Raw genomic sequence first — 17857 nt, 5'->3', positions numbered from 1 at the left:
CACACAATGGGCAAGAATGCACAATTCATAAAAGTAAACAAACATCACTTTCAACACAAAGCTATGATTTTTCAAATAGCACATGTATGATTTTTCTACAGAAATGAAAATTTGAGGTACAGTTAGTGATGGCAGACTTATTTTCACTGCTTTAAACCTCATACCTTCTGAAATATGTAGACTTTAAATGATGTCAACAGTACCAAAGTTTCTGTCGTAATATGCAAAGCAAGGGTTGCCTACAGCAGGATTCAGGACAGTGCAGGCAACCCGCAATACAGCAGAAACTGTGGCATCATTTTCATTATCTAAATCTAAGTACTCCAGAAGGTGTAAGGTTCAGAACAGTGAAATCAAGTCTGCCATCTCTAACTGAATCTAGAGTTTTCATTTTGGCTGAAAAAACATACATGTGCAACTTAAAACACATAACTATGTGTTGATAGTGATTTCATACTAAACTGAAAATTTGAACTGCAGTTATCAATTCTGTAAATTTTGGCAGCAATATATTAATCAGAAAATCATTTCCCCTTAATTTCAATGTAGGTGATTATGTGGTTGGTGCAATATTTCCACCTTTTTCCTCATGTTTCCCAGGTTGTTCCATGGAATTGTTGAACAGTTTGTGAAACACTGGAACATCCAGGATGGAATAATGACAATATTATGAAAAGGATAGATCACTACCTGCATATAGTGAAGATTTTGAGTTTTAGTTAGGCACAACAAAAAGACTGTGAGCATTAGTGCATGATGGGAGAAGCAGGACTGGGTGGTGGAGGTAAGGAGGAGGCTGGGGCAGGGAGAGCAAGGGATAGCAGGGCAGGGCAGGGGTGGGGGATGGTAAAGTCATGCTTGTGGGAGCACACAGGGCCGAGGTAGAGAGAGGGTAGGGCAGCTAGGTGCAGGTGGGAGGTTAGAAGGTGGGTGTGGAAAAGGAGAGAGGACTGTGGCTGTTTGGGTGGAACAGAGGCATGTAACACTGGAGTGGGAACAGGGAAGGGGATAAGTGAGTGCAGGACAGTTACTAACCAAGGTTGAGCCCAAGAGGGTTATGGGGACACAGGATCCTCCCTACCAACACCAGCTTTTCTGAATTGCCCAGGTGGAGCTCTCCCTGCAATATATCCTACATTCCCATACCCCTCCTGGCCTCAACCTTTGTTAGTCATTATCCTAAACCCAGCTAACCCCTTCCCTATTCCCACTACAATACTACGCAGCCCTCTATTTCATGAAAGCACCCACAGCCTTTTTACTTCTCTACTTTTCCACTGCCCCCCCCCTTCCTCCCACCCTCTGTCTAGCCTCCTGAATGCACTAACTGTCCTACCCTCTCTCCACCTTGGCTGAAATGCTCCCACAAGCAGCACTTTACCACACACCACTCCTCTTCCTGTTGTTCCTCCCCCTCCCCACCCAACCTCCTCCTTACCCCACCACCTAGATTGCTTCTCCCATTATGCACTGCTGCTCACAGTCTGGTTTCGCCAGAGACTGTGGTCATGTGTGTGTGAATTGCATTTGTGTTTGTGTGTGTGTGTGTGTTCTGTCTAATTCTGATGAAGCCCTTTTTGGCCAAAAGCTTATTTGTTTGAGAGTCTTTTTGTTGTGCCTATTTACAACTCAACATCTCTGCTATATGGCGAGTAGCAATCTATCCTTTTCATAATATTGTCAAATGTTTATGACTGTGGCCTAATCATAGGTCATAGAATGTCCACTGCAGTGGTATAATATTATTTTCCATGCAGGTCATATTCATTTACAAGAAACATAATAGAAGTAATCCACAAAATACAATCCATATCACTCACAAGCACCTGGTGTAGAATTTTAGAAGATAATATGAGCTCAAATGTAATGAGCTTGCATTCTGAAAACCTCAGTCATGCAGAAAAGAAATCATATTTTTCTTATAGATTAAAGGCAATCTGGTAATTTTCACTGACTTCAAAAGTGCATTTCACTTAGTGCCACACCATGTCTTATCAAGGAAAATGTAATACTATGGTGTCAAATGAAATTTGTTGCTGGACTGAGGCTTTGTTGTTATGAAAGACCTGTTATACTGGGTGGAGAGTAACCAACAAACATAGAATTAATTTCACATGTTTCCAAGGAAAGTGTGTTGGGACCCCTTCTGTTCATGTTGTGTATTAACCCTTTAACTGATCCGGATGTGTTAATGAGTGCCTTTGTACCTGTCCCTGTGTGGTCTGAACGTGTTTATGCGAGCCACTAGTCCTTCCACCTGGTACTCTGAACATGTCTTGGCACACGTTAACATGTCCAGAGCAGTTAAAGGGTTAAATGACCTGCCCGATAAAATTTATAGTAACCTCAGATGTTTTGGAGATAATGCAGCTATCTATAATGAAGTGCTATCTTAAGAGAGCTGCACAAATACCTAATCGGATATTGATAAAATCTCAAAGTTGTGCGGCTGCTGCCAACTTACTTAAAATGATCAGGAATATAAAAGTGTACACTTCACGAAACTCAAAAATATGGTGTCCTATGATTACAGTATCAGTAAGCCACAACTGGAATCACTCGATTCGTACATATTCCATTATGAAGCTATGAAATGGAAAGAGCACATAGGTAAAGCAAGTGACAGACTATGGTTCATTGTCAGGACACTGGGCAAATGTAGTCAGCCTACAGATGAGACTGCTTACAAAACACTCATGCAACCCATCCACGAATATAGCTCAAGTTTGTGGAACCCGTACCAAACAAGACTACCAGAGGATATTGAATCTATACAAAGAAGAGCAGTATGAATGGTGACAGATTTTTTTTACTCATGGAAGAGCATCATAAAAATGCCATTAAACCTAAATTGACAGACACTTGAACAGGTGTTTACTATTCTGAGAAAGCTTTCTTACAAAGTTTCAAGGACCAATATTAATTCTTTTGTTGCTGTGAGCACGGATACACATCCTGCTACACCATTCCCCCAATGTTCCGTACATGTGTGCACATGCTGTTTGGGTTTTCCTACAGTACTATGGATGTCTGAATGCATTCTGCACTGCTGAACTCTCACAGCTGCAGACATGTTACTTCCATATCTCAGTAAATAAAAAAGTTTTGAGTATTTATAATACAACATATGTGCTTAAAAGTGTGTGCTACCATTTGCAAAAAAAACTCATTTCAATATTTTGAATTGTGTATGAGATATGACAATTGTTATAACTACATGATTCACAATGTGCAAGGATGCGAATGGGTACATCACCCATGATCATCCTTCGCATATAAAACCCAGTAACTTGAGAACAACATGAGATATCCTTATGCTCTCAATTTTAAATAAAATTTTGATATCTACATTTGATTCACTGCAGTGTATGAGCTAAAGTAAATGAAATGCAAAGTTTATGCAATGGATTTTTGCCCCAATCTTTACAATTTTGTACAATGTTTTACTTAATAATAATACTTTATTCAACATCAAATGATTCATTGCATATGCATAAGACAGGTTACAATTCTTGATACATACACATAACATCGACAGAGATCCTGGGTACAGTATAGAGTGTGACCTGATAAAGATTGCGTCGGCATCGAGACACACCAATGTTGAATTTGTATCTGTCCTGAGACGCCATGACCGGCCTCATTTGGACTCTTCTGTTGGGAGAGTTAATTTGGAGTTGGAACGGCTGCTTGGGTCAGGTGCGGGGGCTCATATTGGTGTGGTTCCTGTTGATTATCTCAGTAGGTGGGACTATACCAGGCACGGCCTACATCTCAACAGGAAAGGGAAGGGGAAACTGGCTGGGGTAATAGCAGGAAATTTAAGGGGGGGAGGCACTGCCATGAATGGTAAAATACCAGTGGTTACAGGTGTTGGAGCAGCACCTTTTTTAGGATAGGTAAGACAGAAAGATGTCAAGTTCTACGAGAGGTCAGGACTGAAACAAATCTTCAGTTTAGGAAAGAAATTAAACAGCACAATTCTAGCACATTAGATCACCAATCACAGCTACCAATTATAAATTTTCACCAATCACCAGAAATTTTATCTCCACCAAGTTGTATCTCAGTCCTAGGTAATTGCATTGATGAATTAAAGTCACCCAACCAAGTTGACATAATCTGCCTCTCTGAACACCATGTGACCACTGGTATAGGAACTAGGCCTAAGCACAATGAGAAACTCAGACAGGAGAGTACTGCAAATGTTAGAATAAGGAAAGGGTCTCATAAAAGTATAATTAAAAATAATGTAAGTATATTTCATCAAAATATTGGGAGTTTAAAGAATAAAGTAGATGAGCTTCTGGTTTGTTTAGAAGATTTAGAAGCTGAGAATGAAATAGATATACTATGCCTGTCTGAGCATCACATTGTTACTGATATAGATAAGGTAAATGTAAGTGGTTATAAGCTCTCTGCACATGTAATGAGAGAAAATATGGAGAAAGGAGGAGTTGCCATATATGTCAAAAGTTATCATTGTGCAAAAAGTATAGAAACAAAAAAGTTTTGTGTAGAGAAACATATAGAAGCATGTGCCTGTGAGCTTAAATTAAATAAAGGCACATTTATAATTGTAACTGTATATAGGTCCCCATCAGGAAATTTTCATCTATTTCTGAAAAATTTGGACTCCTTGTTGTGCTATCTGTCAGACAGGGGGAAGCAAATTATTATTTGTGGGGACTTCAATGTAGATTCTCTGAAAGAGGGTAATAGGAAAAATGACCTTGAAGTATTACTCGGTTCTTTCAATTTGACACCCGTTATTGATTTTCCTACTCGGGTGGTAAAGGATAGCAGCTCACTGATAGATAACTTCTTTGTAGACCAAGATAAGTTTAACCAGATAAATGCTCAGCCTGTTGAGAATGGTCTTTCTGATCATGGTGCACAGCTAGTTACAATATATGACATAGCTCCATTCAGCAATACTAAACAGTCCTCCAAAGTAGTACGTTCAGTCAACAATTTAACAATTGCAAATTTCAGGGAAAGCCTACAGCAGTTAGACTGGGATGAGGTGTACCGTGAACCTGATGCCAATTTAAAATATAATTTATTTCATGACATTTTTGTAAATGCATTTGAAAACTGCTTCCCCAAGAAAATAGTTAAATATACTCGTAAGAAACCTTGTAACAAACCATGGCTTACTAAGGGTATAAAAATATCTTGTAACCGGAAAAGGGAAATGTATCTGACAGCAAGAAAGAGTAGTGACCCAGAAACTATCAAAAATTATAAAAACTACTGTGTTATATTAAGAAAAGTTATTAAAAAATCCAGGAGTATGTGTATCATGTCTGAAATCAGCAACTCTGATAATAAAATTAAAACAATTTGGAATATTATTAAAAGAGAAACAGGTCAACCAAGAGCAGAGGAAGACAGTATTACCATCAAATTGAATGAAAGCTTTACGAACAAAAAGTCAGAAGTTGAAAATATTTTTAATAATCATTTTCTAAATGTTGTGGATATAGTAGGATCCAGGTGTTCATTAGAAGATGCTAGGCTGTTAATGGAAGAGGCCATACCTATGCAATTTGATACAATTGAAATCTCACCCACTTCTCCCTCTGAAATTAAGAAAATAATAAACTTGCTTAAAAGCAAAAACTCACATGGAATTGATGGCATTTCCAGCAAAATACTAAAAGCTTGTTCTCAACAGATAAGTAAGATTCTCAGCCACCTGTGTAATAGCTCTCTGGAACAGGGCATTTTCCCTGATAGACTGAAATATGCTATTGTTATACCTTTGCATAAAAAGGGGGATAGATCTGATGTCAACAATTACCGTCCAATCTCCCTTCTAACAGCTTTATCCAAAATTTTTGAGAAAGTAATGTATTCAAGAGTAGCTTCACATATCTGTAAAAATGAAGTACTAACAAAATGTCAGTTTGGTTTCCAGAAAGGTTTTTCAACAGAAAATGCCATATATGCTTTCACCAGTCAAATTTTGAATGATCTGAATAACCGAAAACCACCCATTGGGATTTTTTGTGATCTCTCAAAGGCTTTTGATTGTGTAAATCATGAAATTCTGCTAGACAAGCTCAAGTATTGTGGCATGAGTGGGACAGTGCACAAATGGTTTAATTCGTACCTAACTGGAAGAGTGCAGAAAGTTGAAATAAGTAGTTCTCGTAACATGCAAAGATCAGCACATTCCTCAAACTGGGGAACTATCAAGAATGGGGTTCCACAAGGGTCAGTCTTGGGTCCTTTATTGTTCTTATTATATATTAATGACTTGCCATTCTATATTCATGAAGAGGCAAAGTTAGTTCTCTTTGCTGATGATACAAGTATAGTAATCACACCTGAGAAACAAGAATTATCTGATGAAATTGTCAATACTGTCTTTCAGAAAATTACTAAGTGGTTCCTTGTAAACGGACTCTCACTGAATTTTGATAAGACACAGTACATACAGTTCCGTACAGTGAATGGTATGACGCCATTAATAAATATAGACCTTAATCAGAAGCATATAGCTAAGGTAGAACATTCCAAATTTTTAGGTATGTCCATTGATGAGAGATTAAACTGGAAGAAACACATTGATGATCTGCTGAAACGTTTGAGTTCAGCTACTTATGCAATAAGGGTCATTGCAAATTTTGGTGATAAACATCTTAGTAAATTAGCTTACTACGCCTATTTTCACTCATTGCTTTCATATGGCATCATATTTTGGGGTAATTCATCACTGAGGAATAAAGTATTTATTGCACAAAAGCGTGTAATCAGAATAATAGCTGGAGTCCACCCAAGATCATCCTGCAGACATTTATTTAAGGATCTAGGGATATTCACAGTAGCTTCTCAGTATATATACTCTCTTATGAAATTTGTGATTAACAACCAAACCCAATTCAAAAGTAATAGCAGTGTGCATAACTACAATACTAGGAGAAAGGATGATCTTCACTATTCAAGATTAAATCTAACTTTGGCACAGAAAGGGGTGAATTATACTGGCACTAAAGTCTTCGGTCACTTACCAAATAGTATCAAAAGTCTGACAGATAACCAACAAGTATTTAAGAAGAAATTAAAAGAATTTCTGAATGACAACTCCTTCTACTCCATAGAGGAATTTTTAGATATAAATTAAGAAAAAAATATTAAAAAATAAAAAATAAATAAAAATAAAAATAAAAAAAATAAAATAAAAAATAAAGAAAAATAAAAAAAACACACAAAAGAATAAAGTTGTTATATTAACTTAAGTATGTTGTTAAATTAACCTAATTATGTCATGTATTGGAAAACTCGACTCGTTCCACATCATTACGAAATATCGTATTCATGATCCATGGAACTAGGATTAATCTAATCTAATCTAATCTAATCTAATACAACTTTCTGAATATGTCATTGATCAACAAAATGATTAAATTACAAATAAAATGGTTTGCTTAGCACTATTTACATATTTTTTTCAGAGCACTTCTTATTCTGCATGTGAGTATGGTATTCTTCTAATGTGTAAAAGGGATTTTGTAACAGGAATTTCTTCAGCTGAAATTTAAGTTTCTTTGTGCATAGGGTCGAAACTTTACTGGGCTGTGTGTTGGCTAACTTTAAACCTGCATATTGTGGGCCCTTTTCATAGAGTGCTGTTCTGTAGCTGCTGATGTAGAATTTTTCTTTATTTCTGGTGTTGAACAGATGCAAATCAGAACAAATGTTGGGCTGCAGTCTTTTAACAAGTAATATGGCTTTTAGAATGTACATGTTTACAATGTGTAGCACACCAGGTTTTGGAAACAAGCCATGGCATGATTCCTTATATTTTTGCTCCTTTTTTGAAGTAGCAATAGCTTATTTAGACTTGCTTTGATTGTTTCTATCAAAATTTCTGTTCTGTAATTTAGGTGAGAGGAAAATAGAGCATGGTATGCAGTCTTCAGGTCACAGTGTCTTCGCAGAACTTACTAATCATATTAACTACAAATATATTCTTAGACAACTTAGATGCTAGAGTGTCAACATGTGTGTACCATTTTAGATTGCTTTGAATTGTTAAAATGAGGAATTTTACACTAAGCTCTTTTTTACTGATTCATTGCTTATGTATAGTTTAATTTCATCATTAAAATTATTGTTGATAAACTCCGTGAGACATTTTTTACTACTGCTTACATTTAAGTGGCTTTCAGTAAAGTATTGAACAATTTCATATGCCACATCATTACAGCATGTCTCTAGTTCATTAAATATCATCTGCATACAGAACTACTTTGGAACTTTGGGTGCAATTTTTATGTCATTTACATAAATCAATTTGATGCAACACGTAACTATGGCCTATAATGAAAAGAAATTCAGTCCTTTACCAAGCAAAGACATCAGACTGTAAGATGTGCAAAAATGAAACTTATTCACCTTATAGTTTTCATAGAAATGGATAATAAGTAATTCATAGAAGCCAGAAAGTCCACATGGATGGATCTGGGCGCATCACGCCTGCCCAACCATTGGATATAAAAACCAATAACTTGAGAATGAAATGAGATATCATTCTGCTTTCAATTTTAAATAAACTTTTGATAGCGTATCTAAATTTCATTCACCACAATGTATGTGCTAAAATCAACCATATGCAAAGTTTACCCAGTGTGCTTTTTACTTCTGCGAACTCTTTAAAATTTCGTGCAATGTTTTCATTACGTGATGCAGCACAATTATTATGATGGATAATGAAAAGAAATTCAGTTCTTTATTGAGTGAAGATATCAGACTGTAAGACGTGCAAAAATCAAATTTTTCACCAATAGTTTTTGAAAAATCAGATGATACATATTTCATATCGTCCCAAATGCCATGTCTCAGTGCCAACACGAGCCTTTGGTGAGCAGTACAGCCATAACAAAAGCTGTCTCAGCATGGAATGCAAAGATCATGTCTGTAGCAGCCAAAGAGTTCAGAGAGAAAGATAGGAATATAGTATAGCTTCCTGTGTATCACTCCTGTAGGGCCTAGGACAAGGTTAGACCAATTGCAGACCATGCAGAGGCATTTAATCAGTCATATTCTTGGAATCTATACAAAAATGTAATGGAAAGCAACCAAAATATGTGGTACAAAGGGAAGAATTATCTTCTATGCACTTCACGATGGTCTGCAGTGGATGCGTACAAGTGAAACTGCTGGTTTATTACCAACTAAGTAATTAATCTATGTTTCTGCCAGCTGTGGACATATAATGATCTGTGGTCTTTAGCAGTGAAAGCAGTTTCCCCTTCAAAACTACTTCACATTTACAATGAGTTAAAACTGTTGTTCCAGAATACAAATGTATCTCTAGAAATTTTCTTCATTTTACTGGCAAACTTAGGAAAACAATATTGCCATCCAAAATAATTCTAGAAAGTTTTAAAAAATGATGTCTCATTTATTCAAAACAACACTTGTAGGTAAAAACTAAAGGCAATAATGTAGCATATGTGACTACAGTGTCTTTCCAAAATTTGCTGCTAACCAGCACCCTTCTTTTGCATGCAAGCTGTGCACTGCTTAGCTTATGTTTGCAGAGGCGCTCACTGTATTTTAAGCACACTTCATATTCAGCATACAAAACAGAGGACTTGAATTAAGCTGTTTTTCTTACCTGATCATGAGTATTAAGATCTCCTGCCATGTATTGGCCAAGGCCCAGTGGGAATGATATTGATGAAACAACTAAAGCAACAATACCTGGATAAAGGAAACGGCTGAAAGAAAAGCAAATGTTAAGTCACATTTTCAAGATTCAACATCATGACTACACTAGCATTACATTTTAGAAAGAGAAAGTAAAAATACATCAATAATATTGCAATATTTGAGACCCACATCACTTCCATAACTTACTGCAAGGAGTAAAAGTACAGTACCATGGAGGTGTTGTGTGGTTGAAATTCATGTAAACAGGACTGCTAATGTTTCTAAGCCTTTGGATGATATCTTTATTCAGTGATAATTGTGAAACACAACACACCTGCACTATTACACCAATGTATATGTAGCTTCTGTACCAGCTCTCTGGTGCCACATTCCTATCTCATGTGTTTTCTGCCCTCTTTTCCTGTCATCAGACCCTCTTCCCTCCAAGCCTCTCTGCTCCTCCCCTCCTTCCTTACCTCATCAACTCCACGTAAAAGAACTTCTCACTCCAGCTGAGTTGCAGTTCTGATACAATATATACAGAATGAGTGGGAGCTCCACAGACAAACTTTCAGCACTGGCAGCACTGACCTAAACAAGAACAAATGTTCAGTAAACAAGGCTCTGACATGCACATCTTAAGAGGTATGGACACTTGTACAGCAGAAGAGATGTACTTTTCAGTAGTGAAGGTGAGCAATTGCTCGTAGCTCTTCTGGTATACACTTTAGAACCCACGTTTGCAGGTCTTTTTTCCTGGTATTGGTCCGTATTACCATGTCTCGAACTAGGAAAGCAAAAAGTTTTCAGTAAAGGAAATGTGTCTCACAGTAGTGAAGATTAACAAGAGCTCATAGCTCCTAAGATATGCATTTTAGAGCCCATGTTTACTAGGCACTTTTTTCTTATTTTGGTCTATAATACCACTTTCAAAAGCTTGTTGGTGGTTCTGAAAGCCTAGCAATTTTATTGGCCTTGTTTATGTGCCTACCAACAATTCAATGCCTCGCCTCTATGGTAAGTTGTTACCTTTGATCCTACCATTATTTATATTTCACGAAGTACTTTACATTACCTTATTTTCTTAATTTTTTATTATTTACTAGCAAATTTTTTCAATTATCATCTTCCCTCATATGTCTATTAAATCTTTAAAATTTTGAATGTGCAAAAAATGTAAATTTCTTCACCACAAATATTTAATAATGCTGACACAGAAGGAATTATCAGTTTCAATTTACCTCAATCTTCCATTTCCGTATATTAATTTTCCATGAAAATAATCAACTTTCTCTAATACATTTCTGCATGCAATGTCTTACATGTTGAATGTGGTACAGTGCAGGTGATGCTCCTACACTCTTTGAAACTGTTCTATGCACTTAGTAAGTGACCTATCATCATTAATATAAAAATTAGTGGCTCTGCTCTTGCATCACATAATAATATGCATATTAAAGAATGAATATGACACATCATCTTTTGAGAATGTGCCTAAGAGTATCTATCTCTTACTTCAATGGGTTACACTACAGGAAAGACATTGTGTATGATTGTTAGGGTTATTCTCAAAATTCTAATAGGTTGAAAACCAGGTAAAAATAGCATATTACCTGAGCCCCCCCTTTCAGCACACATTTGGACCACAGTCATAAAAATTAGAAAGAATATTCTACTCACCATACAGCGGAGATGCTGAGTCGCGATAGGCACAACAAAAAGATTCACACAATAATAGCTTTTGGGCATTAAGGCCTTTGTCAGCAATAGACACACATACACACACACATTCATGCAAACGCAACTTGTACACATGTCTGCAGTCTCAGATGTGTGGTTTCATTTAACTGAGATTGCAAGCAATAATTGTGTGAATCTCTTTTTTGTGCCTATTGCGACTCAGCATCTCTGCTGTATGGTGAGTAGCAACTTTCCTTCTCTAATATTGTTACATTCCATCCTGGATTTTCCATTGTATGAGAAAAAATATTCTGATATCTAATCTGAAGATAAAGCAGAGACATTAGTGTATCATGGTTCGCATCAACATCTTTTCAATCCTCTGCACATATGGCATGCTATAAAAATGTGATGGGCACATCCTCTTACAAACAACAAATAAATACTCAGGCATGGTTCACCAGCACTCACTGCAATGCACTGCATTAAGTATCCAGTAACAGGCCACTTATTTGTTTATTTAGTTAATTTTGTGTGTGCAGTCATCAGTGTGATGGCTTTTGCAAACATCAAATACTTACAGGTTATAATATTATTCATAGTAATTACAAGACTCAATAATGGTTATAAAAATACATTACAATCCTTATGCATATTAGTACAACAAGAATCATTAGTTTATAGCTTTCCATAAATTCTGTGTTTTATACAATAGTCTTGTTGAGTCATAAAAACACTTGAAATATGTCTAGCTTGCATATACATTATATTACAATACATGAGTGGACTTTTAAGTTTTCCATTTTTAAAGTTGTTAAATAAAACAGACACTTTTCAGTTAAAAAAAATTAGTTTTGATTCAAACTGTTTTTTGTTACTAGTTTTCAGAGACTATGGCAGCTTATTATACCCTATCAGTCCATCAATGTATGGGCTCTGGTCTGTCATTTTTGATGTAGGTCTTTGTTGGACCTGATAGTGTTGTTATGTGTATCACTATATTGAATTATTTCAATCTTCTGGGAGACAAAAGAGTAATTAATTTATAGAAGTGCAAAGAACTGATGATGAAATATTTATGTTGTATGGAAATTTCACAGCAAGAATCTTTATAGCCCAGTCCATGTATAATATTTAACCCTCTTTTTTGTAGGAGCAGAACTCTGTTAAGGTGTATGTGTACAGCACAACAGTAGCTATGATAGTGATAGGTTGTTCCATAGTACGCAATGTGCAGTGGGTGGGTGGGCAATATTTTGGACAGCTGGCTAAAATGATACAGGCCATTGCTGACTTTACTACACACAGCATTAATATGAGTCATCTATCAAAGCTTTGAGCCCTGATGGACACCTAGGAATTTACAGCATTTTGTGCCCTCTGCCCCATTACCCCATTATCCTGCATACATCAATTGTTGATGAGTGCTATGAGTTGCCAGCTGAAAACATTATCATCTGGCTTTTACTTACAGCAACCTTTAGTCCTTCAGCATGGAAATGTGTAATTAGTTCTGTTCCTCACACTCTTTGCCACAAAATAAAACTGAGGTGCCCACAGCATAATTTACAATGAGCAAGTTTAAGGGATGTACAGCGTCATTAATGTACATTAGCAAAAGAAAAGGGCAAAGAACTGAACCTTGAAGGATTCTTTGTATTAGTACATTGCTTGTGGATTTGAAAGTTAAAACCTTACTGTCAATTTGATATTTAAATTTGACATGCTGTCTCTGATTCAACAGCAACATAGATAGAAGTTTCATTGATACATCACTGATATCATATGCCTGTGGTTTTTTTTGGAAGAAGCTCATGGTTTTTTGATTCAAAAGCTTTTCTATGGTCTAGGAATGTTCCAGCAGTGCACACACCCAGTTCTTTGTTACTGTATACTTCATGGAAGAAACTGATAACAGCAGTGACCACTGTAAGATCTGTCCTAAATCCATGCTATGATTCAGTAAACGTTTGACATGTTGAGAACAGGTATGTATGTTGGGATAGGTTAAGAGTTTTAGATACTTTGCTGAATGTGCAGATTAATAACATCAGACTATAATTTGGTTGCTTCCCTTCTTATGGACTGTCTGAATTGCACTTATTTTTAAGGTACTTTGGTCTATATTTTTACAGGTACTATGATTAATAAAATAGGTAAGTGGTTCAGTGATTTCATTTGCACATTTCTTTAATGCTCAAGATACCTGCACATCAAGATGAGCAATTGCTCTTAAGCTTTTTTGTTGTGTTAAATACCTCCTGATAATTCCCCTATTCCCCTCCACCAATTTAAGCCCTACAAAGTGTGTGATATTATTTGGTGTCTCAGCCTATAGTTCAAAAATTGGAACTGGTTGGTCAAAAGGAGAGACAAAATGCTTATTGAACAAATTATGTTATGCGTTTGCATCTTTTGCTAGGTGGTCTTCATGTCTAATATTGACTGCTTCAATTCACACCTTGCTGGTTGTTTTACAATGTTTATTAATGTGTTGGCTGAATGCTCTATTGTATTGTTGTTTATCTCTTTCTTCAAGAGGAAAAGGTCTATGTTATAGATTTTTTGGTTTGATTGTACTTTTCCTCTTAATATATGTAGTTTTATTTCATAGTTTACCTTAACTTAATTAGAAAAGATGCAAGTCACAGTCTAGTAATACGTTCAACAAGGCAGTTTATTAGTACCCTGGACATTTATTGTGAATGGCAGCAGTAATCAAAATGCATCAACGCGCTTCTATACCAAGAAAGACTATTAACAAAGTTTCAAGAACAATTTTTAAATGGTGACTCTGTGTCTATTGCTCACATAGGGATCATGAGAATAAAATAAGAATAACTACTTTCAAACAATTACTCTCCACATTCTCCATATCTGAATGGAACAGGAAGAAACCGTGATAACTGGTACAATGGGACACACCCTCTGTCATGCACCTCATGGTGGCTTGCAGAGTATAGATGTAGATGTAAATGTAGATATAAAATTAATCCCAGTGAGTTTCTGATCCTTTAGCTTTGTAAATGGTGTCCCATATGTTGCCTGCTCATTTAGTTTTTAAGTTACTACTCAGAATCTACTCCCACTCAAGTATTTTAGCTGCTTTTGGTACAACAAAACTAAGTACTCTAACAACTTACAATAGTAATCTGAGCAATGAAAACAAGCTCTTCAACAATTAAGATTGTCTCTTACAATTTTTTTGACAACTGTATAATCTATTTTACTGGAGCTTGACTCTGTTGTCTGAGTGTCAGGGTTTACTGTATTTGTGAGATTATATGGGGACACAATCAATGGTCACAGATGTTTCTCTTCACAGTGTCCCCACAAATTTAATACATCCATCAGTTTCAAGTTGGTTATACTATGAAATTTTGTGTCAATATTTAGATCTCCAACTATACTACAGTCAGTGGTGCCTGTCTGCCTAATTAAGTGTATCAAGACATTATCACACATCAGTCTTTGGTGGGCAGTACATTACAGTAACTTTATTTTCAGCTAATCCCCTTGAATGAGCACTTCTGTGGACCACAACATCAGCTATTTCAGTTGTTCTTTCTCCTGTTGTCTTCTGTTCAAGAAATGAGAGTGTGTTAAATGTAAAATGATCACTAACAAATAGTGCTACCTCACTGTCCTTGTGCTGTTGCCTGCAGTAACTAGCTGCTAATACATAACAATCTAACCTGTGATACTCGGTTTCATAGACTTTCAGTTCATGTTCTGTTATTACTAATAGGTGTGGTCAATGCTCATTCATAAACATTTGCGGAAAATTGACCTTATTTCCAAGATATTGCACATTTGGGTGTATTATCCTAAGAGATACTAACCTTTTTTGTTTATCTTTCATTCTTTGTAAATCATAACATTTTGGGATAAGGGATTCTGAATCAGTGGAATTATTACACAGGTCTATCACACTGCACTGCAATGATAGTTTATTCACTTCTAAGCCTGTTCTGCAACATCTGAATGGGGTTTCTTTAGATCCAGAATGTTTATGTCAACACTTTTGTGTTGCTATTTGTGCTTAAAAAATTGTTGATTATAGTCTAGGATGATTGGCTCCATGGTTTTATGCCATTCATCACACTGTTCCACCATCTGGTTCCCTAACTTGAGCTTTCCATTTATATTTGAGTGAAGTCTGCACCTGGTATGTTCTTCATGCTTCATTTTCCTTATGTCTGGTAGGTGCACATGATTTAATTTTTTAAACAAATTCTGTAGCTCAATTTCTCTATTAACACACAACCACTGAGGGAGATCATGTTACAGTGATATATTTATTATTGTTACATTTGTGTTGTGTAGTTTTGGCAACAGCTTCCTGTACCCTCAGAGTGCTGACTTGCTTTCATTTTTGTAAATTTCATTTGGCACTGCCTATGATTACAGTGTTATTATACGGCTTGGTGACCACATTCCATTAATACTATCATAAATAACAATATAGTTGTGATGAGGAACGTTCCCTCTATGTAATGATGTTTTAAATATGGTTTGGATTTGTGAAAACAATGGTTGGACCTGTAATAGCAGAAGCTGTTGTGACTCGCTGATCTTTCAAAGTGCCACCATGCAGTTACGCGCATCCTCTACATGCGGCACTGTCTGCCAGCCATGCAGCAGTAACGCCACCTAAGCAGCCAGCCAGCCAGCGGTCGCTACACTCGGACTCAGTTATGATTTGACTGTTAAAGTGACACACATCTTACTCTGTTTACTTGATCTGTGACTTCCATGTCTTGTGTCATCCTTGAAATACATTTGTTCAACTTGAAGTTATAACAATTGGCGACGAGGTAGTGAATTTTTCTTTTTCATCGTTGACCCACTGCTCGGCCTAAGTTTTTTCGGGCTCGGCCCATTCCTGTGGCCCGTGATCAGGTCAAACAGGAGCTGGATTGTCTCACTGCATCAGGGGTCTTGCTTCCTGTCACTTCCAGTGAGTGGTCCTCTCCTGTCATTGTCATTGCTAAGCCAAATGGTGATATTCATCTCTGTGGCGATTTCAAAGCCACTGTAAATGCTCAATGCCTTATCGACACTTACCCTATGCCTCAACCTGAAGAATTGTTCACTAAACTTGCTGGAGGCCAGTATTTTTCTAAACTTGACCTGTCAGAAACTTATCATCAACTTCCTCTCGACACTGCTTCCCGGCAGTTTCTGGTCCTTAACATGCCTTTCGGTCTCTATCAATACCAACGCTTGCCATTCGGGGTTGCTAGCGCCCCTGCTCTCTTTCAGCGATTCTTGGAACAATTATTGCTCCCTGTCCCTGGGTGTATAAATTACATGGACGACATTGTTGTCGCTGGCTCCACCACTGAAGAACATCTTCAGAATCTCTGCACACTTTTTCATGTCTTACAGACTGCCGGTCTTAAGTGTAATCTTCAGATATCAAAATTTTTTCTGGCATCTATCATGTACTTGGGGTTTCAACTCTCTTGGGATGGTATTCGTCCACTTCAGCAAACTGTCGCTGTGATCGATGCCCCTCCTCGTCCTACATCTGTTAAGGAACTGCAGGCCTTCTTGGGGAAAATGGCATACTATCACAGGTTTTTACCATCTGCTGCTTCGATGGCTCAGCCGTTGCATCGCCTGTTGCATAAAAACGTGCCTTTTCACTGGTCCGTGTCATGCAATGCGGCTTTCCAGAAATTGAAGACCATGCTGAAACGGGCCTCGTGCCTGGCTACTTATCGACCTGGCCAACATCTTGTTCTTGCCATGGACCCCTCTCAATACGGGGTTGGTGCAGTCCTTGCACACTGTTTTTTTTATGGTTCTGAACAACACATTGCTTATGCCTCCAAAACGCTCAAGGATGCCCAACAAAAGTATTCTCAAATTGAAAAAGAAGCTTTGGCCATTTTTTATGCTCTTCATAAGTTTGGTGTTTTTATCTATGGATCCAAATTTCATCTTGCTACGGATCACAAACCACTTGTTTCCTTGTTTCATCCATCAACGTCACTTCCCGACTAGGCTGCACTAGGCTCAACATGCGAATGCTGATGCACTGTCTCGCCTTCCCATGGGTCCTGATCTGGCATTCGATAGGGATATACTTTTGTGTTTCCACCTGAATGTTACCAAGCAGTGGGTTGTGGACGGGTTCCCCATCACCGGGGACTGGCTGGCGGCTGTTACGGGGTCTGACCCTACCCTCTCCCAGGTTTTACACTGTATTCAGAAGGGTTGGCCAGATTGTCCATCCGCTAAGACTTCTGATCCGTTGCAGAACTACTATGCTTTTCGTTACCGCCTCATGGCTAGGGATGGTGTTCTCCTCCTTTCCACCAAAAATGTTTCACCGCGTGTTGTGATACCTGCGTCTTTGCATGCTTTGGTCTTGCGCCTCCTTCACCAAGGGCACTGGGGTGTCTCTCGCACAAAATCTCTGACGCGCTGTCATGTGTACTGGCCTGGCATCGACTCTGAAACCGCACACATGGTCGCTGCCTGCGGCCCTTGTGCGTCACAT

The 17857-nt window shown here is 37.5% G+C and overlaps 1 protein-coding gene across 3 annotated transcripts in view; it reads right to left on the bottom strand.

Annotated features, from left to right (window-relative positions):
• Positions 1-17857, bottom strand: part of LOC126183885 (chloride channel protein 2) — a 523840-nt gene that overhangs the window by 99815 nt on the left and 406168 nt on the right. For all 3 annotated transcript variants that reach the window (XM_049926191.1, XM_049926193.1, XM_049926190.1), the window contains exon 9: positions 9632-9734. In XM_049926191.1, the coding sequence (XP_049782148.1) occupies positions 9632-9734 (103 nt within the window). The remainder of the gene's footprint in view (positions 1-9631; positions 9735-17857) is intronic.

This window comes from Schistocerca cancellata, chromosome 4 (assembly GCF_023864275.1).
Source record: "Schistocerca cancellata isolate TAMUIC-IGC-003103 chromosome 4, iqSchCanc2.1, whole genome shotgun sequence".
Classification (NCBI taxonomy): domain Eukaryota; kingdom Metazoa; phylum Arthropoda; class Insecta; order Orthoptera; family Acrididae; genus Schistocerca; species Schistocerca cancellata.
Note: the sequence above shows the minus strand (reverse complement) of the source record. Positions and strands in the feature narration are given on the sequence as shown.